Source organism: Dreissena polymorpha, chromosome 6 (assembly GCF_020536995.1).
Source record: "Dreissena polymorpha isolate Duluth1 chromosome 6, UMN_Dpol_1.0, whole genome shotgun sequence".
Lineage (NCBI taxonomy): Eukaryota > Metazoa > Mollusca > Bivalvia > Myida > Dreissenidae > Dreissena > Dreissena polymorpha.
In genome coordinates, this window is record NC_068360.1 from 69,997,710 (window position 1) to 70,023,713 (window position 26,004).

General features: G+C 36.7%; 2 protein-coding genes across 2 annotated transcripts; one reads left to right on the plus strand and one right to left on the minus strand.

The window, feature by feature from the left end:
* Nucleotides 1-475: 475 nt before the first annotated feature.
* LOC127836050 (mid1-interacting protein 1-like) lies at nt 476-5,511 on the minus strand. Its single transcript, XM_052362471.1, has 2 exons — nt 5,247-5,511; nt 476-2,676 (listed from the first exon to the last, which is right to left on the minus strand). The coding sequence occupies exon 2, from the start codon at nt 2,672-2,674 to the stop codon at nt 2,144-2,146; it is 531 nt and encodes a 176-aa protein (XP_052218431.1). The 5' UTR covers nt 2,675-2,676; nt 5,247-5,511; the 3' UTR covers nt 476-2,143.
* Nucleotides 5,512-5,733: 222 nt separating this feature from the next.
* Nucleotides 5,734-17,845, plus strand: LOC127836049 (electron transfer flavoprotein beta subunit lysine methyltransferase-like). The gene is made up of 4 exons (XM_052362470.1): nt 5,734-5,844; nt 11,938-12,258; nt 13,029-13,159; nt 17,102-17,845. Exons 2-4 carry the CDS (start codon nt 11,984-11,986, stop codon nt 17,449-17,451), a joined length of 756 nt encoding a protein of 251 aa, XP_052218430.1. The 5' UTR covers nt 5,734-5,844; nt 11,938-11,983; the 3' UTR covers nt 17,452-17,845.
* Nucleotides 17,846-26,004: the final 8,159 nt, after the last annotated feature.

A 26,004-nucleotide genomic window follows, 5' to 3' on the forward strand; every position in this document is an offset into this window, starting at 1 on the left:
CCATTACCGGTATTATATGAAGAAACAAGAGGACCGCCTTGCGGGTGCAGACGGCTCATCTATTTTCTTTTTAAAGGTGAAGGGACTCTCAATTTCGATCACAAAGAAGGGAGGGGTGGAGTGAAGAGGGGTGTATAGTGTGGGTGTGTGGACATTTATTACATTATCTTTCAAAAATGCGCAAAAAAAAATCGGGGGGGGGGGGGGGGGGGGGGATTCTTGGGTGCGATGGTTGGACGGTATTTCAAAAATAAAATAATAAAATAAATATTTGTGTTTTTTAACCGTTTCAAAAAAAAATATTGGGGGTGGGGTGGGGGGGTATAGTGTGAGGGTGTGGTGGTCATTCAGGGTTTTTTTTGGCCCGATTTTATACCCGAAATTCGGCTATGTTCCCAATCCCAAAAAGTATACTTTTTTCCCAAAATGTGGCAAAAAATTCCCTATTTCCAAAAAAGAAATAATATAAAAAAAATTTATTTTATTATTTTAGAAAGAAGTGTCTAATGCGCATTTTATCTCAATTTTAATTCAATTACACCTAACATGGTATTATATGATTGTGTTCTTTTAATTTGAATGATTATAAAGAGTTATATCAAATTTAGTATTTCCCTAATCAGTGGACTTTTAGTTTGGATAAAAAGGCTAATGAATATATTTTCCCAATTTCATGTAAATGCCGATAAAATTCCCAATTCCAAAGCCATGGGCTATCTTCCCAAAAAGTGGTAAAAAAACCCTGTCATTTGCGAGATGATCTTAAAAAAAAAATTAGGGGGGGGGATTCGGGGGGAGGGCACGGGGGATGGTTTGGGTGGAGTCTATTGTGGTATGTCAGGTAAGAGTAGTTTTGTCAAAGTATCAATCAAATCTAATCATAAATAAAGAAGTTATGGCAATTTCAGCAAAATTTAATAATTTGACCTTGAGAGTCAAGGCCATTCAAAGGTCAAGGTAAAATTCAACTTGCCAGGTACAGTAACCTCATGATAGCATGAAAGTATTTGAAGTTTGAAAGCAATGGCCTTGATACTTTAGAAGTAAAGTGGATCGAAACACAAAATTTAACCATATATTCAAAGTTACTAAGTCAAAAAAGGGCCATAATTCCGTAAAAAAGACAACCAGAGTTATGCAACTTGTCCTTTTACTGTACCCTTATGATATTGTGCGAGTGTTCCAAGTATGAAAGCAATATCTATGATACTTTAGGGGTAAAGTGGACCAAAACACAAAATTTAACCAAATTTTCAATTTTCTAAGTATAAAGGGCCCATAATTCCGCTCAAATGCCAGTAAGAGTTACATAACTTTGCCTGCACAGTCCCCTTATGATAGATAATATGTTTTGCAAGTATGAAAGCAATAGCTTTGATACTGTATGAATAAAGTGAACCTAAACACAAAACAAAACAAAATTTTCAATTTTCTAAGTATAAAAAGGGCACATAATTCTGTCAAAATGCCAGTCAGAGTTACATAACTTTGCCTGCACAGTCCCCTTATGATAGTTAGTAAGTGTTGCAAGTATGAAAGCAATAGCTTTGATACTTAAGGAATAAAATGGACCTAAACACAAAACTTAACCAAAATTTTCAATTTTCTAAGTATAAAAAGGGCACATAATTCTGTTAAAATGCACGCCAGAGTTATCTCACTTTGCCTGCCCAGTCCCCTCATGATAGTTAGTAAGTGTACCAAGTTTGAATGCTATAGCATTGATACTTTCTGAGAAATGTGGACCTAAACGTTAAACTTAACCGGACGCCGACGCCAACGCAGACGCCAAGGTGATAACAATAGCACATAATTTTTTTTCAAAAAAGAAATGAGCTAAAAAAAGGGCTAACCCCAGCAAAAAAATTATGATTTGTGTGTGAATATATGACATTTTCATGCAAAATTCTCATTTTCCAATCAGTGAGAAAAACTATTCAAGTTTTTAACTTTTAAAAAAGGCGACAGCTGTCAAAATCCATCCATTACACTGCATTGTACATGCAACAGATCTAATATTAAATATTCAAGCAAATTGAAACATAAGAATATTTTCTGAATGTGGAAGAATTTTACAGTTTACACTTTTTTATTTGTAATCGTGCAAACTTTTTTGACACATATAAATTCTTCAAAGAAGATGTTAGAATGAAAACTTCTGAGGCTTTCGTCCTGAATCAACTTGCTGCTCGTATGCATCTCCCAGATATTTTGCAGTGTCTGTCAGCTGGTGCAGCACTGAAAATAGTCCTTGTAAATGATACTGGAAAGCCCGCGCCGTTTTGTGAGCAGGGTCCGTTGATAGGCTGTCATCGGAAGAATCGTCACTCAAGAATTCCATTTCTAGGGATGAATCACTCGGTGTTTTTGCCTTTGTACCAGTGATAAGTTCGCTTTTCACCGCATTGATCATGTTGTAGTAGCTGTACAAGTCTTCGCCACAACGGGGTGAAAACGGTACTGGTGATGGATTGTTATTGTTCTCTTCCAGGGTGGTATTCAGCCGATGTATTGAACTGCTGTTTGGCATTTCACCTCTCAGCTCCATGTCTCTCAGCCGACTTGGCACCATCACCTTATCGTCCATGGTGTTCACAGCATCAACAAACGTGTTGAGGGCGGTCATCAGCGACTGCCTTCCACACTTTTCACACGGAATCTTTCGGTTAGCCATCTCTGCAAATTGGAAAGAAATTGTAGTAAATACATGTATATTATTTCAAATTTGAAAACTACATAGTAAGGCCATCAGGGCGTATCTTCACTTCTGGGGGAAACCTGGTGAAGAAGTCATTTTTTAAATCTCGAGTTTCTAGACTGACCTAAAAAAACAAAAGCCTGAGATTCTGAGCACTCAACAATTCTTCAATTTTGATGGTATCACCAGGGCTCACTTAGCCACTTGTAAAATCAGTGAATGCTTTCAAATTGATCTATTTTACTAAAGAAAAATTATTTTTGCCACAACTTTGTAATCATAAAACCAAATAAAAAATAAACAAGCGATGAGTTTGTGAAACATTATGGTCCCATTTGACCTTTGACCTTGAAGGATTAACTTGACCTTTCACCACTCAAAATGTGCAGCTCCATGAGATACACATCCATGCCAAATATCAAGTTGCTATATTCAATATTGCAAAAGTGTACATTAAATGAGCAATTTTGACCCACATATTTGACATTTGACCTTGAAGGATGACCTTGACCTTTCACCATTCAAAAATGTGCAGCTCCATGAGATATACATGAATGCCAAATATGAAGTTGCCATCATCAATATTGCAAAAGTTATGGCAAAATGTTACAGTTGGAAGAAACAAAGCAACAAACCAACAGACGGGGCAAAAACGGTATGTCCCCCACTAAAGTGGTGGGGGACATAAATGTGTCAATTTGAATACAGAAAATATTGAGCCATGGGAACATGCACATTTTCTACCCAGTTTCCCTTATAAAATGACCACAATTACATACTTGATAATACATTTCTTAAATAATTCAGGACCCTCACTCTACTTTGGGGGAAGGGGTCCGCAGCCCTAAGGAGGGGGAATTTTCGCGGCGTTTCCCTTTTTGGGGGATTTTTTTACTTTTTACTTACTCTCTCATTATTTCATTTGTACATGTTTGCACTATATTCATTTCATTTTTCATAATTTAGTATGTTTGAAAAGATTAAATTGAAATAGAATTGAGATATAATAATCATGAGACACATCTTTCTATAAAAAAATAATGTTATTTTTTTTGTTTTTTATAGGGGGAATTTTTCCCCCCAAAAGGGGAAAAAAGTATACTTTTCAGGTGGGGGACTGCCGCCGAAATTCGGCGGCAGATTTGATAGATTGAGGGCCCTGTAATTATATAGTTTATGTAAATTTAAAAGATGGGCACCTCTTCTTTTTTGGGATGCATTTGTAAATGAACCAATGCTACATGTACTTCCGAGGTGGCGCCAAAGACCAAATGTCTTGAAAGTTCACAGATAATTCTTCAGGGTGGTTTTGTTTTGTTTCAACATTATTCAAAGTTTTCATTTTTCATTCATTGAGTAATGTACATGTAGTGAATTCTGCTAAGATAAGCTAATCTACAGTACCATACAATCACAACCAATGTTGAAACGCGAGGATCTTAATAAGTTGTTGCATGGTCGAGTATTTGAAAGCAAATGTCTTTTGCCTTAGTGACAAGCAAATTTCAACCTCGCTAACAACATCAAACAATAGTTAATTTTATATTTACCGAAAGAGATGAAGAAAATCAGGGTTCTCAATAACTTTCGAGCCAACAGGCCAAAATGTGAAACCAACAGGCCTTCTAGGGGGGTTCAGGGGAATTTTTTTTAATTGAGCACTTGATTTTCTTCATTTTGGGCCATTTTATAGCAATTTTAATGGTCAACAAGGCACTTACATTTGAGCATTTTTTTAATTTAATTTTAACTAACAACAGATAAATGAAAAAAGCTCTTTTTACATTTGTAAAATTTTAACTCATATAAATTGTAATTTTTCACATTATTCGGATAAATACAACTTTCGGATACGTAATTGCACTCGATTTTTAGGGTCAATGTTTACAATTTTGACGGGTTTTTTTGTGCAAAAGGTTCCAAATGGGACATTTTATTCTGATAAGGAAAAAACTTTGATCTTGGATTGGGCCTAAATTGGGCCCTACAGGAATAGGGAAAAGGCCTATTCGTTCTTCTACCAGGGTACGACTTAAATGCGTATATGATTCATATTGACGGATCTGACTGAAAAGTGAGGATATGAACAGATAATGGCTTTTTAAATGTATTTTCCTTTATTTTTTTAAATGAAAATCGTTTTGAGACAAAAATACACGTCGCTAATGTGTAATGTTATGATCGAATGAATTTAAAAGCGCTTTTCATTGGTATTTTAATTTCAGTAACTACAAATTAATATCCGCGAATATGAACGACCAGTCTATGTTTTTTTCCCCAATTGGTCAATTCTAAATTATTAATTAGTAGGCAAAGTAGTTCTGGCTTCCATAACTTTAAATGTCGCTTTTTATGATTTTTGACTGGCGCGACTTTATACAATATAGTACTATATAAACTGTACGCTGAAGTTTCTTTAGCTATATGCAAAGCTGCATCGTTTCGGCGCCTGCACAACATAATATTCGATTTTTTTTCATTTTAATTAAGCACTAATCTAATGAATTAAATAAAACGCAACACTTGTCAAAATACAAATATGTGTTACCTTTTTACCACGGCGGGTTTCGATTTCCTGGTTCGGGTAGCTTAACTTTTGATGATTCGCCGTTGTCTGACTGGCCGTAATTTTAATAAAATGCGTCAACTTCGGAATTTCTTTTGCAACTTGTTAATTTCAAATGAACATTTGCAATCTATATCACCCGTAATAAAGATATAAGCCACTATATATCACAGAAAAATCACGAAATTCTCTTCTTTCGCGACATGCTATGATTAAACTCATGGATTTCGTCATGTATATTTTGGAACAAACCATAATTTTATGTCAGGTAAGAATGAAACATAAGAATTGAATTCCTGACAAGTTAAATTTCATGATCTCAATAGACATATTAAGAATTCATAAATATAAGTAAAAGATAAATAATAATAAACAAATATGAGAATATTCGGGGATATACAACATTTGATTTGGAGAAAGTAAATCGTTCTCACCCAAAGAAACTTGGACTCGCTCACTGCCAAGGTCGGGCGACCATCAAAGCGTTCTGATTGGTTAATATTACAACGCATGATTCGATCATTGCACACCGACATGCGGGTTACTAACAACACTCTACTGTTTGTGTGGGCAAAAAGGGGTAAATCGATTTTATGTTACTTGTACTTTCAGCGTAGATACATTTCATTTTTTAAGGATTGATTTTTATAAAATAAAACAATGGCTGCATTTTGCTACTTTGATGATGTATTTTGGTGTTTCTCACTCGCTCTGCAAACTTTTGCTAAATCTGATCCAGTTTGGGGACGTGATCATACGTCGGTCAGGGCTGCATTGAACTTACATTGAACTTGAGGAACCAACGTGCTTAGATCAAACCTGTTTGACCCGAAGCGCTCAAAATATCATAGTGTCACAGCTTTCCGTCTATGTTATATGTAAGACAAAAATGATAACGAATGCACTCGAATGGAAAAACTAAAAGGCTGTGAAGAAAAAAGAATCAATTATTGAGTGTATTTGTTGAGCTATTTCATTGCTTTATATATGTGTATGTATAACTAGAAATGGCGCGGCAGAGGCCGACGCGTACCCCCACGCCACATGTTTGACCCAGGGGGCGTCCCAGGGTTGGTAATGGGGCCACGCATAGTTGAGATTGACAAAATTGTCAAAAGAGATGTTCAGTATCAATTTGATGTAAATCGGTGTAGATATGAAGGAGTTTATGTAAAATAACATAAAACATGAGTGAAAATCTCTGACGCGGCCCCACCCCAACCCCCATAACTTTTGACCCTGAGTTCAGATCAAAATTCCAAATAGTGCAGGGTCGCATATATGCTCATGTAGCTACCATGTGTGTAAGTTTCAAGGTTCTAGTGCTAATTATAGTGTAGGAGGAGATAGTGGCGAGGACGGATGGCGGAGATAACCACAATATCCCCACGCTTTTCAAAAAGCGTGGGGATAATAAACGCCTCCAACTGCAGGCCACTATATATCTTTTTAGCCAGTCACACTCAAACTGGTTTATAAGGATTTTTCAACAAGTTAATCCTTTACTAGTTAGAAGCAAATTAAAAATGGTTATGTTCAAACAGCGTAAAACCAGAACAGCCTGCGAGTAACTCGTAGCCTGTTCAGGTTTAATGCTCTTTGCTGCTCATTAGTCTCTTAGGCCACGACTTTTATATTTCTTGGTTTACAAAACCGCCGACCCTAATTTTTGGAAAATGGGAAAAAAAATAAAATCGGAAAATCGTCTTTTTTTTATATATTTTATTCCCGACCGCACTGAAAAACGAGCGAAACGAGAAAAAAAAACGATCCGGTTTGAGTACGGTTGCGAATAAAATCAAGTAAGTACAATCAACGATTGGTTCACATATATTACAGAGATCGGGATATTTTTCAATGTGACACAGTATGTACCAGTCCTTTTATGTGCACTTCTCAAAATTTATTTAATTACAGACAATAGGAAAATCAGCGTCAGTAAAATGTCGACCGCATCAAAATTTATTTCCGAGTCTGTGACGCAACTATATTGTTTAACATGTTTATTATATTAAACATACCCGATATTATAGTAGATAAAAAAGTATTACCTTGCAATTTGATAATTAGTATAAATAATCCAATAAAACGCTGCCATTATTTACGATATATGTGTTTAGGAATTTTGTAAACACGTCCGCCATAGTTTATAGGAACTGTACAGAAAGTTTGGAAATCGGAACAAATCGGTATATCTCGGAAAATCATTGATAAATGTATTTGTCGTTTTAATGCTTAGGGCCAAGTAATTTCGGCAAATCGGAACTCAACTTGCGTATTAAAAATACTAGCTCAATTAACCGTTAAACTCCGCCTCCGTTCTCTGCAAAAGATTCGAAGGCGGAGCTATGCACGTGCTATTATTAAATTGGAGGATTGCAATTGAGAAACAAACGCACGATTGGTTCGGCATGTTGATTGCTAGACAAAGGAAGCCAATTTTGTCGGCGCGAAATTTGTCGCTTTATTGCTTCAGACAGCAAGCGGCTTTGCTTTGATGACGTCAAACTGTCAATTCACACAGACTGCACATTTTCAGAAGACTTTAACTGGCTCCTTGTTTACAATTCCAGTAAAAACACTTGCCAACATTAAACTTTGGATTAAATTATCAAAATAAAGCAAAAGCCAAGTTGACAAATATGATTGTATTAATTCGCGTCAGTTTAAAAAAGACGTGTTGCGTTGTAAATCAACGAGTTTTCACGACAACAACAACTTTAACAAACATTACCGCGACGACGCGGGGATCGATCTACCTCGATATTTTTTCATGGACGATGTCATAAGTCCAATAAGAGCAAACACAAACTTTGTGTATGAGTAGTTTATCTTATATAAGATTTATGCAACGGGCATCGCATTGCGTAATGGTGCGCATCGAATTACGGAAATGAAGCGCAGTTTTTCGTTTTAATGGGAGAAGAACGCATGTCATTTAATGGAGTGTTTAAAATTGCCTGATGTTTCAAAAGGTGCTTTTAGGTGACTCATTTCATTTGAAGATATAGATGTGTTTCATTGCATAATTAGATTTTTCGTCTCTGTGTTAAGGTTATAAAAGATATGATGTCTTTGTTCTGATGTTATTAGTATTAACTTATTTTTCCAATGATGTTTTTTTTTTTTTTTTTTTTTCGACCGCCCGATGTACCATTTTCAAAATAATTTTTGTAAACCAATAAAAAAAAAAGTCGTGGCCTTACGTATTGAAAATTAAGCTTTTAAAACTTGAATCTAGTAAGAATGTTCTTAAATAAATAAAACTTTGTAAGGGACTACAAATCTGTCAAAATATGTATCTAAGTGGTAAAGGGTTAAATGACACTAAGTAAGCAACGGTACAAGGTAGAGATTACCTGTTAAAATTGCAGGATTGTTTTGTATGTACAATTTATGAAATTTTTATTCTGCTTTGCTTGCGCATTTTTTTTGCACTGAACGCGATCGCCCATACTCAATATTTTCACATGTGTACACTATTGAAGACGCACCCAACTGTGCCCGTTCTACGATCGCTATACTTATGCAGTATTTTAGTTATGTTGGTGTGAACTGTTTACATACACATACACACACTATGAACTTCTTTCACATAATAATATTAATCTTTTTATTTTCCGAAGGTAACTCATTAAGACAATAATGTCGACAATAATAACGCGGTACTAGGAAGGGAAACCGATGAATCGATTGTACATGTTTTTCTATTTTCATGATCGTTTTCTGTACGATTTATATTTTATTTCATTTATTTTAATTCGTTTTCTATCAAATGCAAATCGTAAAAACGATAAAACGACATGTATCTGTTACTGTGACTGTAATAACATGCTTAGTTTTTAGTGACTGCATTGCGCTTAGTAACTCAGGTGGTGATGGCATACCAATTCCGTGCACTTTCAAAAGGTCCGAACACCAGACGTCCATGGGTTGGAGTATAATGCTACAATGGTGCGGTAGATGGAATAAATGGATATTACAGTGTATATGACTTTGTCCGTTCAACTTATTGAAATATGGCTTTTATCATAACATTAGATGGGGTAACAGACTTAACACTACGAATATGTTTTTATCCCCACGCTTTTTGAAAAGCGTCCGTCCGTCCGTCCTTGCCACTATCTCCTCCTACACTATAAGCACGAGAACCTTGAAACTTACACACATGGTAGCTTATTGCTATGAGCATATGTGCGACCCGGCACTATTTGGAATTTTGATCTGACCCCTGGGTCAAAAGGTATGGGGGTTGGGGTGGGGCTGGGTCAGAGATTTGCACTCATTTTTTTATTTTATGTACTTTAACATTGGCCATAACTTTTGCAATATTGAATATAGCAACTTGATATTTGGCATGCATGTGTATCTCATGGAGCACATTTTGAGTGGTGAAAGATCAAGGTCATCCTTCAAGGTCAAAGGTCAAAAAACTAATCAAAGGGAAGTAATAAGCTTTAAAGGAAGGTTATTAATGAACCTGCCAAATGATAATTAAAAAAAAATCAAAGCGGCGCAGTAGGGGGCATTGTGTTTCTGACAAACACATCTCTTGTTTTACATTAACTTCTTCATTTCTTCACCGATTTACTTCCAATTGACACTGAACGTCATCTCTTATGACAACACGCCAATACAGTCAATCTCAACTATGCATGGCCCCGTTACCAACCCTGGGGCGCCCCCTGGGTCAAACATGAGGCGTGGGGATACGCGTCGGTATCTGCCGCAACATTTTTTGTTTTAAATAAATCCGTGTAAATTACACATAATTAAAGTAATACAAAATGCAAAAAAGGTGGTCCAGTAAGTCCTGGTTCGGTCAAGTATTATTATATAGCTTGGTGGACCAACGGACCACTGTTTATACATTTTATTTGTGAAAGCTGATTTATACTACTTTTAGTATTACTGCAACTACTACTTCTTCAACGACTACTGTTTCTTCTTCTGCTGCTGCTAATATTAATACTGCTGCTTCTGCTACTACTGCAAATGCTACTGCTACTACTACTATTTCTTCTACTATTACTTCTACTGCGACTACGGTTTCTTCTTCTGCTGCTGCTAATATTAACACTGCTGCTTCTGTTACTACTGCTTATGCAACTACTACTACTACTACTACTACTACTACTACTACTACTACTACTACTACTACTACTACTACTTCTGCTACTTCTACTACTACTACTACTACTACTACTACTACTACTACTACTACTACTACTACTACTACTACTACTACTACTTCTACTACTACTGCTGCGACTACTACTACTGCTACTGCTGCTGCTGCTACTTCTACTGCTGCTATTACTTCTACTATTACTACTACTACTACTACTTCTACTACTACTACTACTTCTACTACTACTACTACTACTATTCCTTCTACTACTACTACTACTACGAAACTAGAAATGGCGCGGCAGAGGCCGACGCGTATCCCCACGCCGAATGTTTGACCTAGGTGTGCCCCAGGGTTGGTAATGGGGCCATGCATAGCTGAGATTGACCGTATTGTCATAAGAGAAGTTCATCATCAATTAGAAGTGAATTGGTGTAGAAATGAAGAAGTTATAGTAAAAGGCAATTTTGGGTGGGTGTGACATATGTGGGCAGGGCGCCCCAGGGTTGGTAATTGTGCCATGCATAGTTGAGATTGACCGTATTGTCATAAGAGAGGTTCAGTATCAATTTGAAGTGAATCGGTGTAGAAATGAAGAAATTATAGTAAAAGGCAATTTTGGGTGGGTGTGGTCTATGTGGGCGGGGCGCCCCAGGGTTGGTAATGGGGCCATGCATAGTTGAGATTGACTGTATTGTCATAAGAGAAGTTCAATATCAATTTGAAGTGAATCGGTGTAGAAATGAAGAAATTATAGTAAAGGCAATTTTGGGTGGGTGTGGTCTATGTGGGCGGGGCCCCAGGGTTGGTTATGGGGCCATGCATAGTTGAGATTGACCCTAATGTCATAAGAGAAGTTCAGTATCAATTTGAAGTGAATCCGTGTAGAAATGAAAAAATTATAGTAAATGGAATTTTTTGGTGGGTGTGGCCTATGTGGGCGGGCGCCCCAGGGTTGGGATTGGGGCCATGCATAGTTGAGATTGACCCTAATGTCATAACAAAAGTTCAGTATCAATTTGAAGTGAATCCGTGTAGAAATGAAAAAATTATAGTAAATGGAAATTTTTGGTGGGTGTGGCCTATGTGGGCGGGGCGCCCCAGGGTTGGGAATGGGGCCATGCATGGTTGAGATTGACCGTATTGTCATAGGTGAGGTCCAGTATCAATTTGAAGTGAATCGGTGTAGAAATAAAGAAGTAAATGTAAAATAACCTAAAAAAATGAGTGATAATTTCTGACGCGGCCCCACCCCAACCCCTATAACTTTTGACCCAGGGGTCAGATCAAAATTCCAAATAGTGCAGGGTCGCACATATGCTCATAGCTACCATGTGTGTAAATTTCAAGGTTCTAGTGCTTTTAGTGTAGGAGGAGATAGTGGCCAGGACGGACGGACAGACGGACGGACGGACGGACGGACGGACGGCGGAGATCACCACAATATCCCCACCTTTTTTTCAAAAAGCGTGGGGATAATAACAGCAACAACTATAAGATGAATTTTACCAATATAAATTCAATGCCCCTATGCTTCTTTAGGTAACTGAAGTTGCAAAGAGTTGAAATAAGCTGAGATGTGTCGCTGATGGGACTATTAAAAACGCTCTCCATACTAGCAAGCGGTCACGGTGGGTATCGTACTCTTGGATCCAATCGTAGCGTGTCTTCCGGCCAAAACAACGAAGCGCGCGCAAAATTGATATTACGTCACACGGTGATGTCACGCGACCACTTGACGCCGGAGATAGGACTTCGCTTGATCACACCGGAGTGCGTGCTGTGGCGAGCAAGGGAGGAAGAGTCGCCATTTAAGGACCCGTTCTGGGCGATCTACTGGCCCGGGGGTCAAGTTCTGACGAGGTAAGAATTGGACTTATACGTTTAGTAATGAGAGATTTGTCGATAAGGGCAGTAATTGTATCGCGAGATATCATATTCTGATGCCTTATTTTGAAAAAACAAACACAATATCACAGCTGCCAGAAAGTCATTGATTACTCGATGTTTGTCGGAAACAAATTGTGTATATATTTGGCGTGTGTGTATGCCATGTGTTTACCAGTTAGCAATAAGGATTTCTTGACAACCCTCTGAGAACTTTTAACCCTACACAAACAGTATGCTTAAACATTGAAAAGTTCGCACACAAATCAATAAATGGGAACCATGCCAAGTTAAGATAGTATTTCATAAGCAAAGAGCTAAGAAACTCAACTTTATTAAAAATGGTTGTTGAACATAAGCATTCATGCGCATATGACGCATGCCTATACTGGTATACTTAGTAATGATGAAGTTATCTACTTGTAGTCTACGATATTACACACATGAACAATATAGGTTTCTAAAATAATAACAAGCAGGAAAACATGATCATATAATCAGAAAGGAACACATACAGGGTTTTGTGTTGATGTGTATATTAAGAAGACCTGTTAAATTTTCATTAAATATAAGCGCACACATAAATTAAATGTTCATGATTTAAAGTCTATTATATATCATGGTTTAACTATATTTCTCTGTTTTTCTTTATTAAAAAAGCACTTGTTTGTTATAGAGTTAATGTGATACAAATGAATTTTTCCTATTTCTACAATGGATTATTATCTGGTTATGCTTTCCTTCAGATTTATTCTAGATAACCCCGATCTATTTCGAGGAGACGCGCTGCTTGATGTCGGAAGTGGATGTGGAGCCGCCGCCATTGCGGCTGCCAGGGTAGGGGCATCATCCGTCATCGCAAATGACATCGATCCAAGTTAGTTATATTGCCCTACGCGATGTTTTGTCAAATTGATAAGTTGAAAAGGCGAGATTATTGCCAAAGGCTTGTATCAGTAGGCAGGATTCTGCTTCACTGAAAATCCTTGATTACTGTGATGCTTGCATTGCCGACAAATCAAAACGAGCGTTCATTTTTCGCCAGTTTCTTTGGATACATTTATTGAAACTGAACGTGGGAAAACGATATTCACGTCCGAAATAAGCGGGTAAAGTTGCAAAAAACAAAAGAGTGTCAAAGCCTTTACTTTACCTTATTATTGAATGCATTTTTTATTACAAGTCTCTCGATTATGATGTCAGTCGCGTAAGAAGAAAACTAAAGTGGGAATCATATTTGAGGAAATCTTCTATTTGATGGTTGTCCATGTTTGTTATTCACTTTAAATGAAATAACTTCATATATTGTTTTTCAATAATAAAAATAATAATAATAACACCAAAGATCAGAACATCCCGATGAACAGGCAATAATCGAAGGTTTAATTATCAAATACACTTGCCATTGTAATGTTATTAGTAGTTAAAAGCAGCTTTAACATAAACAGATAAAGAAACATGAAAAGAAAATGCATTAAAAATAAAGGTTATAAATACATTTAAAATGTGTGCCCAACATTATATTTAAATAAAAATACTCATTTACTGGATTACATTTATAACATTCATAAAGGCGATGTTTAAATTGTGTTGTAATGAATTATTAATTTTGGCAAGTATAACATACTGGCAAAAGAATATTTTCTGACAAAGTGGCCTTTTCACAGATTGTGGCATGTTTTGAAGTTTGTCATTAAATGCTTTATATCATACCCGTAGCCAGGGGGGTGCGTTGGGAGCGTTCGCACCCAATGTTTTTGGACAAGTAAAAAAAAAAATTGTAAAAAAAAATTGTACTATAAGTAGCACCCAACTTTGTTGGACGCAAAAGCGGTTATTTAGTTTTTTCCAGGAACCAAGTGAGTCTTCGTATTAAAGCTTTAAAATAATGTTGTATGCAATATGCAACCGACAGGTCACTTTATAATTATTTTTTTCGATTTAGTCATTTCCAAGAAAGCGCGTGATTTTTATTTACAAGTTTTAACCGTAGAATTGTTGAAATCAACAGAAGTTTTGACAGCAAACTTTGAAAAGATCTTAGAAGCTGGTCCCCGCAAAATGGAATTGGAAGCTTTGTTACAAATAGATATTTGTTTTTTGTATAATGCAAATTTATTAACCAGGCACTCTAATCCGTATAAAATCGAAACTTATTTATAGATATTTGATACTAAATGATTGTTTTGTAACTTTTGTCATCGTTATTAATGTCTATAAGTGTAATAGATATCATAACGAAATGTAGAAGCCTACTTATTGTGGGTTGAAATCCCAGTCCAATAACATTTTTCGACAATTTTCTAAATGGCTGAAAAACAATTTGATTAACTTGAATAAATACATAATCATATAAAAAAGAAAATAAATTTTAGATAATAATTAACGGAATGTTATGTCAGCTTCCAAAACCTTACGATACAGAAAGCTTTTTGGTCATAAAAATTGTGTAAAACCTCATAGTTTTAGCATACTTGTATGGGTGCTTTCTAAATCAGCCTCGTTCCAATGGCCCATTACCCTCGTTAAAACTCAATAGGATATCTTCAAAGCAGATAAATAATTAATTCTTGGCGTTAATTGGCTGCGTCTCTTTTCCAGTTGTTGGTAAGTAACTGAATCTTTACTTGACTGAAATGAAAGAACACCATTCGACTATTGCCGAATACTAATGGGTCACGGGTTAATAACTTTGCATTATACCACGATTTATAACAAGAGCACATTGTGCACAGCATTTTCGACAGACTGAGTTGTATTTTTGTTATATCCTCGTACAACCATTTTCGGATCACCTTAAGGGTTTTCCAGCAAAAAATATCAGCTATGCTCAAGTCTTGAGATTTTTTTTGTTGAATGAAAAGAAAACAAATCATTGTTACAAAGCAATGAAGCTTTTTTTGTAGTTTACCAACACTTAATGGCATTTGTTCTGCTCCACATAGCTTTCCACAATGTTTTAATTATGTCAAACTTGAAACTAGGAATGTCCTATTCTTAAACAGTTGTTATAATGAATTTAAAACGTTATAACATATGATCAGATGGACGTTAACGTTTAAGTTTCATCAACTGTGACGGATCTTGATCATATTATGGGCAAATAAGTACATCTTTTTTTCTTCAACGTCCTGGTATACATTATTAAGGACTTTTAGACCACAGGGAGCCAGTAGATTGTGGTTATAGGGTCTTAATGAAGCCTTAAGTGTTATTTGTTTCTGGAAATCGTTCAGAAAAAGATAACTAATTTGTTAAAAATAGTTTAAAAAAAAAAAGTAACCAGTTATACCATTTTGATTCCTTTTTAGTATTGATGCACATTGGAGAAGACCCAGTTTTGTTAATCAGTGTTTGTTGTACAATACACTACTAGCACGTTTTGAGCAATGCTAGGCCTCTGGTACTATCCATAGTAGCAGACAAACAATTGTTTTGAAAAAAGTCAAATATTTCCATTTTATTTGCTCGATTTATGAATGGTAGAATGTTAGAATGGTAAAACGCACCAATTTTATCAAGATTCCAAGACTCCAATAAATAATGATATTTTATACCGTTCTTATTGATAATTTTCATTCTATAAATGTGTTGTTACATATGTATATATAAACAAAGTGTGTGCGCGCATACTAGTGTCGGGTTAAACACTTATCAAATGATGTATTTCCGTAACTGATCGAAAAAGGTGGTTTTTGAAAAACGTAGTGGGGTATACATGTATGTTATATCATATTCATGTCGATCAGTCATTGAGTATGGTCAATGAAAGTGAAATTTCATATCAAAATGCTCTATAACTTCAGTCTCTAAGTACAGTAAAAAAGTTACCAGAATGCAGGAGTTAGCGTTTCATTTTCTAAATTGTCTAGGGGGGGGGGAGACCTCCAAAGCCTCCGATTGCACGAGGAACATCCCGTCCCGCATATACCCCCTTCGCGACTTCGTTGCTCAATAACAATCGTCGATGGCAAAATTTCGCACCCCTCTTTTCAAAACCCTGGCTACGGGCCTGTATATTGATAAATGTAAACATTGGATATAAGCAGCTCCAGTAAAAAATCAAAAATACAATTAAAAAAGAAAAAAAAGTAATCCTCAACAGGGCTCGAACCACTGACCCCTGGAGTAAAATTCAACAAATTAGACCACTCGACCATCCGTGCTCATGCAATTAAGGACGTATTTTATACTTTTTATAAGCAATCCCGTAGTTTCACAAATCATAACAACAACAAAACTCCCCAAATTATTCAATCGTTTCGGGTTGCAACGCTTTATAAGTTTCAGGTTATCAAATCGTCAAAAGATACATGTAATGGCTATGTATGAGCATGGTAAATGCTCAGTATTACTGCTTCCTCACAAATATCATAACTAAAACGAAATTTTGCAAGAAAGAACTTTTTTAATTTTGTCAATTTACCTAACGTAAAAAGGCCCCTTTTACTTGATTGTAAATATAAATACAGGCAGCGCTTATTATTTAAATTGAAGAATGCAGTTATAAACAATTGAAATACTGTTATGGGTAATCGTATTTATATTGTTTGATGTTTCCCAATGTAATATCTAATCATGCTATTTTTCATAAGCAAAAAGCCACAGATTGTAAAATAACCAATGTGTTGCGATATTGCTATCAAATAAGTCAAAAATATTTATTTATAAAAGATTTCTTTATTCGGTTCCCTTTGCGGATTTTTTTCTATAATCATTTTGCTGCTGAAGTAAAAGCCTAGGTTTCACAGTAGCACCGAAAAATATGCTCTTGTTCTAGTGCTGTTAAATAGTTTTAGTATATTTTTTCTTGTTTCAGATGCTATTAGTGCGATCATGTTAAATGCTGCAATGAACAATGTCAACGTTGTAGTTGAGTCTGGGAATTTGATTGGTCAAGTGAACAACAAATGGAAAACAATCGTTCTTGGTGATATGTTTTATGACGCTGCATTTAGAGACGTCATGATTGATTGGTTGACTATGCAATGTCGCGAATTTAAATCGAACGTTTTCATTGGGGATCCAGGTAGACTTCCGCTGATTGAACATCCAATCAAAAGTCATTTAAGAAAAGTTGGTCAGTATGTGTTACCGAAGCGATGCAGAGAAGAAAACAATGGAATGACAGAGGGCTTTGTGTGGCAACTCAATGTGAAGTATACTTGAAGTGCTTATGACTATTGATTTGTCGTCTCCAACGTTCCCGGCAAGGCCATATAACTTGCGTGGGTGATTGGTCATGGAACTATTTCTATTCGCCATCCTAACATTGATTAAAGTGGGTCAGTTGTCATTAACTGACGTAAGTTTGCGCATTTATTTTCTGGTAACTCATCTAACCAAGAAAAGGTAGATAAACAAACCACCTTGATACATGTGTGTCTGACATGTTGTTGAAAACGGCAACGCATAGCTGTTCGATACCGGAAAGGATTAATGTGCATATTTTGATTCGATATACTAGTATTTCATTTGGGATTTACTATCCGAGAGTTCAGCGTCACCCTCAAGTAATTGTATTTAATGTATTAATAAGCAGAAATAAACTTCTCGAATACAATGTTAATTTTTTATGTGAATAACAATTTGTTCAGAAATTAGTAGAGAAATATACTCAAGCATATCACGTAATATGCACACTATTATTATTTATGACAATTTTCTTTGAATATGAAATTCACTTGTATACAATGTTTTGAAACGTTTTATCTCTCTCAAAAGGTAGCAACCTCTATCGACTTTACCGGTACGTCAATCGATATGACGGAGAGCATGCGCTTTAAAATTGTAAACAACACGTTTGCCTTTTTTGCACCCGGAATGGTGTCATATAGCAGTTGGACTTTCCGTCAGTCCGTCCGTCCGTCAGTCTGTCCGTCAGTCCGAAAACTTTAACATTGCCCATAACTTTTGAAATATTGAATTTAGCAACTTGATATTTGGCATGCATGTGTATCTCATGGAGTTGCATATTTTGAGTGTCATCCTTCAAGGTTAAAGATCAAATATATTTCTTCAAAGCGGCGCACTAGGGGGCATTGTGTTTCTGACAAACACATCTCTTGTTTGTTTGTTTTTCTTCAAAATTCGGCTAGATCTTGCGTTGTGAACGAAACTATGCGAAATGATGGAAAACTGATATATACAATATGGTTACAACCAGTCAAAGTCGAATACCTTTGTCATTTGGTGGGGAGCGAACCCAGGCAGCCGCATTGAGACACGGGTGTACCTTTCTCTGCTGTAGACGGATAGCCTTCGTGCTAAACAATCGTTCAGCACACCCGATGTCGTGTAACTATATGATGAATCAATAAACTAAATAGGTCGCCGTGGTGTAATGGATATGGTGTCCGCCTAGCGACCTAGCGTCACGGGTTCGATCCCCACCGTGGGAGCGTTTTTTAGATCTCCCCCAAAGACACCAAGTACTGGTTCTAGGCCCAGGAAACGGACTCGAGAGCGTTTATATAAGCCTTCGGCTTTCGATGCAATCGAGCTTAAATAAATAGGTTTAAATTAAATTAAACTAAACTAAATAAAAATAGGTTGCAAATATGTACATAATGTATCAACATTGATTTAAATGCATGCACTTGTTTTGATTTGTACCCTCAATTGCAAACACATGTTTCGTAGGGTATATATGTTATCAATAAACCACAGTTTGATTCGAACAATGTTCACAGTGTAGGACTTAAACGGGATATTGACTTGAAATAGTTCATGCGATAAACGCCTTTAAATCGGCAAACCTCGTGTTTGAAAATCTGCGAATCTTGAGTTTATGGTAAACTCCGAGTATAATGTTTGAATCATAGTTTTCAATGCATACAGATGATTGATCAGACGATTTTTCAACTCCGTGAACACACACGTGGAGCATGGATTTGCATTTTCTACATCCATACCATTCAAATCGGACTGCTATTCACGCGTTGTAAGGTTTCTGAGTTGTAATTACACATAAAATTATACATAACAAAATCGCACGTACAAAAGTTATTAAAATGACGTCATCTCGCTAAGACAATTTTGAACGTACATGTATTAGAACACAGCCGTCGCAGCTCTTGACTCCGAAAACTTTCTTCTTAATCCGGACACTGTCGCCCCGAAATCGCCTACGGATGAACTGTTCTTATATAAGCATCTCTTCGCCCTCCGCATTTTCCTCGGCTTTGGTGGATTCTCGCCCCCCTCATCGTCCTCAATGAGCGACACCTCGCGCGCGATTGTGCGGGATCGTAACGCCAAAAACGACGTGACCACGCCCTGAATTGTGCTCTCCTTATTCGTCAGTTTCGCTTTATTACCGGAACTGTCTTTACGTGTCAATGAAACCCTCTTTCTGATTGGTCGACGCGCCGCTGACGATGCTTCAGAGCTGATGGAAACGGTATCGTCCGTGTCCGAGTCGACCGCCCGGTGTTTTCTCGCGACTCGGAACGCTTCGGACCCCTCGAGGTTCGACGATATCCGACGTTTGATACCTGATTTCATTTTGTCTGGAAAAGACAGTTGACTAATTATTGCATAGTTCGTATAAATTATTATAATTGTTTTTTAAAGAGATTTCTTAACATATTCTTGTCAGCGTTTTTATGAACATCATTATTGGAGAGTTTATATCCAACTTTTAATTTTTTAAACAAGAAACTTACCAAATTTAAGATAATTTTTGCGTATTGGAAATAAATTATGAAATGGATTTTTTTTGGTAGAAAAATATATGTTTCGTTTATCCATCCATACCGGATATTCATTTTATTTGAAAGCATCAGCATATATATATATATATATATATATATATATATATATATATATATATATATATATATATATATATATATATATATATATATATATATATATATATATGCGTGAACAACCAGATTCACAGACATACAAACAGACAGACAGACAAACAGACAGACATATTTCTATTGGAGACTTCGGCGTGTGCGCCTAGCTTCGGTGCAGAATGAAGCAGACATACTGTGAAATCCCCATCCTCAATTAAAGTGTGTGTGTATCAGAGTTTATTTACAGGTCCTACTGGCCTCTTCACTAGGTCTTTGTAGCCCGACCTGCCCATATGACCTTGCAGGGGAGAAAGATAAATTTAGAGCCAAAGTAGATCAAATTTACCCCGACTTTCCGGGTATTCGCCAAAGATATAATTTAGATCCAAATAGACCAGTGCACGGTGGCCAATGAGACCTTAGTGTGCACTGGTAGATAGACAATCTCAAGACAAATTCATGTCTGAACGCAGCACCGCCAAGGGACTGCAGCACACAGCTCTTTATGGCCACTCTCGCTGTCACCGGCCGTCGTCTTCATCCCCGAGACGGTTTCCCCAGTGCGTTGAGCGTACTGAGTACCGCCGCCCCGGGGTCCCTCTATAAGGCCACCCCCCTCGATGTTCATGGAACCGCTTGGCCCCCTCAGTTAAGCAGCTCCAGGCCCGTCCCGTGTGTCCCCCACACTGGTGGTCTCGCTGTCCCACTGTCCCGTCCCCCTACAGACGGGACCTCTGGTAGTTCCGGGCCAGCGAACTCTCGACGCTAAACAGCGGGTGACAAGTCCGCTGCATCTTGGAGAAGACAGCAGTCCCAGCAGTGTGAAAGACGTCCGGCTCGAGGGTGACGGACTCAGCTGGATTAGCAAAGCCACCCGCAGAAGTTCCCCTCTATAAGGAAATATGTACAGGTGAGAAAATCTTCTGCGGGCGACTCTCGCCTCGGTCGCGACGCACACGCTCCAGCTGCTGACCGAGCCCCAATTAAAGATGGTTCATTCACAGTTGAAATTTATGAGTATTTTTGTGTTTCAAGGGAGAAAACTTTATTTCACAACAGCGTTATTTCCGTTTTCCGGGATCTATTAGTAGATACACGTTCACAGTCGATTGTTAATATATATGGAGAAAATTATGCGTGAACACCCAGATTCACAGACATACAAACAGACAGACAAGCAGGCATATTCCTATTGGAGACTTCGGCGTGTGCGCCTACCTACGGTGCAGAATGAAGCAGACACATTGTGAGATCCCCATCCCCAATTATAGATGGTTCATTCACAGTTATATACCCCATACTTTCACCGCAACACATCTTCCAATGTTGGAACAGTTTACATACACAGATATCCCTACACCCCCTCATAGTAATTAAAGGTGCCTAGAACGCGGGGTTGTATACAGACCCCGGTTTTTATATTTACCTCTAGTATAGTCTGATAGTCTATATATAATTATGTAGTTATGCGTAATTGCTGCGCGAACGGTTTCTTTTTACCTTTAATTAATTGTGTGGGGGGGGGGGGGCATGTGAACGATACTGAGAACCTGATTTATAACTGAACATAAGGAATGTTAAAATTAAAACGTATAACATAATATATATGCATGTTCGAAAAGTCCCTGTACATAGCAACATACGAGAACACGATATTTGCATTACGATATTTAATAATAATCAGTCTACCATTACGATTAGTTGGGGACGTGCATAAAGTCTCGGCCGTTAATCACGCGCGCCACCTCTTTTTGAGATGCATTAATTTAATGAAAGAGACAATGCTACATCCGAGGTGGCGCTCAGGCCCAGATGTTTGGAACGGATAATTTTACAGGGTGATTAGGTTTTATATGGGTTTTTTTTCCAACATATTTCGCATTATTTTTATAAATCGGCCGATGTATTGCGATTCTGAGATAATAAATTCATTCAAAGATGTACAGAAAGATACAAACACACGTGAGGACCTTTATAAGTTGTGGCATGATAGAATTCGTAAAAGCAAATCGATGTCTTTAACCTGTGTAACGAGCAAATTCCCAGCCAATTAAATCGCTCATTGCATAAAAAGATTTATTTTAACCTTGCAAGTTAATGCGTCCACAAAAACATCGGCCTGTAGCCGATCTTATAGACAAATTTGCATTGCTAAAAAAAGAGATGGAGCCAATGACAAGGAGGTGGCGCTCAGATTAGGAGGTGGGAAAAACCATATACGAGCCTAATTAAGATTCGTCGACCTTGGCCGTTTAGTAAATTAAGTATTTGGATTAAGGGAAACAAACCATCGTTTCAAGAAGAAGTATTATCGTATATTGATTTCGTAAATTATCAACTGTTTACAAATATTTCTGATGAATTATTTTGATAACGTTGAACATTAAGTTATTGGTTTTATTGAGTATTACACATTTTTGGTATGTATCGTACACTATGTTTATTTATGTTGGTGACTTCTTAACATAAACATCAGACATTCTTATGCAGCGGATAACATAGAATTTATAATACTTCTGGCATGACGAAACCAAGGTTATACATAAAACAAGGCATACTGGCGCTTGTATCGAGAGGATTCGTGAACAACACGTTCAGGAGATACGCATTTCATGCTATTTTGAAATTATACCAATTAAAATTGTTCACTTAATTTTTTAACATTCTTTTTAAAGCTATTAAATTTTACAAAAAATAATAATAAATAAATTAGTTTTTTTTAAATTGACGTCACACATGGCCTGACCCCCTCCCCCTGTCACCAACTATCACACTTTCTTACACGCCTGCTCCCCCTGAAACGTGACGTTCTTTATGGACGGCCCCTTTTTAGGTCTGAAATGTTGTTTTTATGCATTAAATAATATATGCTTCTTTTAAACCTATATACTATTTTGTGTTATCTTGTTAGTCTGTTTGCACCATTATTGTTTACAGTTAAAACCTATCGCGTATTTCTTTTATTAAACGACGACGTTGTAATTTATGCCCAAATACGCACACAAGAACGTAATTTCATTCTTCCATTTTATCGATTATTTTGTTTGCGGGGAGTTTGCTGGTGGAAAATACATTTTAATTTTGGAACTGTACCGTTTTGTTCGATCGATGATCGCAAGGTCCACCTTAACAAAGTACCCCTTTGAACGTGTACCTATTCGTGAAGAAAATATACTCCTTAACCTGAAACGAAAGTAGACTGATACATACCTGTATTTTATACTGCATGGAATTAAATCCTGGTTTTAACCACTTCAATGAATAATTGCGTTGTTTCTATTGTTTGTAATGATATCGGAGCTTTATTTGAATGAAAGATTATCCATCAATTTGATCGCGGTTGAATATCGATTTTTCGTGAACAGTTTAGTAGATAGATGTGTATTAAAACATGTAGGTGTTTCACAAATGCCGTGTTTAACCTCGACGTATTTACTGCTGATCGATATTGACGTTCTTTCAAATGATAAGCTTTATACGAAAGTGGTTAGTTTATTTAAATACACCAATACACTGATACTCTTATACATCGGACTTTTCCATGTTGGCGGCGCATTTAAACAGATATTACGGAATAGTATTAATCATATGCTCATTTATTTAGACGGATACTACTTTCAGTTTTTCGAAAATTGTACCATGATATCGAAAGGACATCACATCCGTCATTAGAAAGCTTATAAAGATAATTCTTACTGTTAAAAAGGGGTATTGTTTGTATAAGTGCACTAACATTTCGTATACATGTACATGTATATGGAAAACTCATTTCATCCAAACCCCAGTATCATTTTGAACGCAAAACATACTTGGCTGAACATGGTGTCCCAATGACGTAATCTTATTTCTTGAAGACGAATCTATAGAAAAATTAGTATGTGGTTTAGAGATACATTTCGTTAATTGCCAGATTTACTGTTGAAAGAAAACATAATTACAGTACGTTTGTACGGAATTGTATTTCATTTTTACTGTAAATAATTTGTAATTGCGAAATGTTCAGCGACGATATGAGAGCTAATAGTGACCAACACATACATGCTTCATTTTCCAAATACTCCAATATCACAGTAAACATATTTAAACCAAAATATGGCAAGTGTGTGTATTTAAGAATGTCTTATTATACCACATAAGAATAAAAAAACATGTCTGCGAGAAAGTTATGAATCGTGTATCTTTGAGTATATGTTTAGGTGTTATGACATTGAAAGATATCGATCATTTGACAAATTGTTGATGTAAATTCCTCTCTCAGCTGCACATGTTCATTGATTTCTCGGGATTCTATGCCAATTAATGGTGTGGAAACATGGGGAGTGTATTATTTGTATAATATTAATATGACATGCATCATTTCCTTAAAACTAAATGTTCATTTACACCTTGTGCGTTCTTTACTTTATTTTCGTCACTTTCATTACTCCGATTGACACGCCAGTCGACAGCCATTTTGATAATCCCTCCTAATTAAAGGCGAACGTATTTCGGCGACAGGCTGCCCTAAAGGCTATTACACTCTGTTACTATAAAGAATCATACAGTCATGTTAAATGGCATGTGTATTGCTAGTTGAAATGTTTAAAAACGAATATAACTTTCAACTTTATATAGAATACTGGTAATACACATTGGTGTACTTTCCAACAATAATTTTAAGGCCAATAATTTGCGAAAGTGACATTTAATACAACCGATATTTGCCTCTCTTGCTCCAATAAAAATGACTATACATCCTGGATGTCAACTAAAGAATACATTCATACTAGACAATATATTTGGCCTCGCGTGAAATACATGGAAACACATCTGCACGGTGATATTGTTACGTTTTGACTCTAGGAATCTAGAATCGCTTTGACCAACAATAAGCGCAAGAGAGCCGATGCGACACCGATGCGACACAAAATTGATCAAATGCAACCGATTCGCACATCGATAACTTAAAGACAAGTGATTTGCCCAACTATTACTTAGAGTAAACTGAATCACGCAACGCTGTCTGGAGGGTACCAATGTGTCGAATGTCCATTTACTGTGCTGTTTCTTGGCATCCGAGGAAAATCCCATGTATTCCAAGACAAACAATTCGCTAACGATGGCTTCAGTTCAAGACTGCGCTGTGTCTGCGAAATAAAAATAATCATAAAACTTCAGCCGATGACAGCCTCCATTCCGTACTTAAAGTGAGTACTCAATGCATTTGTAGTTGTCACTTTATTGTTTATGAACTGTTTCGGTACCGCCGAGTACGGATATTAATTAACAAACAGGAAAAGGCATCAGCCGTCTGCAGAGAATCTCATTGTTGGATTTGGATTAAATGATTTGGCTTAAATGATATGTCAAATCAAATGAATTATCAATTAATATCTGCTCATAAACTACCAGTTTTCAAACCGAGCGTATCTTTGATCTGATGTGCAATGCGATATACTAGTAGGTAAACAAGTCTAACTTGATGCGCTGGTCAACAATGAAGTAAACAAGTCCAACTTGATGCGATGGTCACCAATGTTGATTGTCTGAGTCGCATGTGTATATTTCGTCTCTGTTGTAGTATTATTTTTTTTCGTAAACCACAAAGAATCGATCACATATTGTGATGGATAGGAATCTCAAATGTCCGGTTTGTATTTTAGTAGGAACGTGAAAGAACGTGTGAATAAAAAAACTGGTGTATTTTACGATTTTCATTCACAATATATTGTGTATAACAAACACAGGATGTGTTCCGACTTTTCAAGGGACATTTTCAAAGAGTTTGGCATGTATTGAAGTTTGTCATTAAAAATGCTTTAAATTGGCAAAACAGACAAGAATAACTTTAAAGAAAGAAAAAATTAATCCTCAATTGGGCTCGAACCACTGGCCCTTGGAGTAAAAGACAAGCAGTTCAACCACTCGACCACTT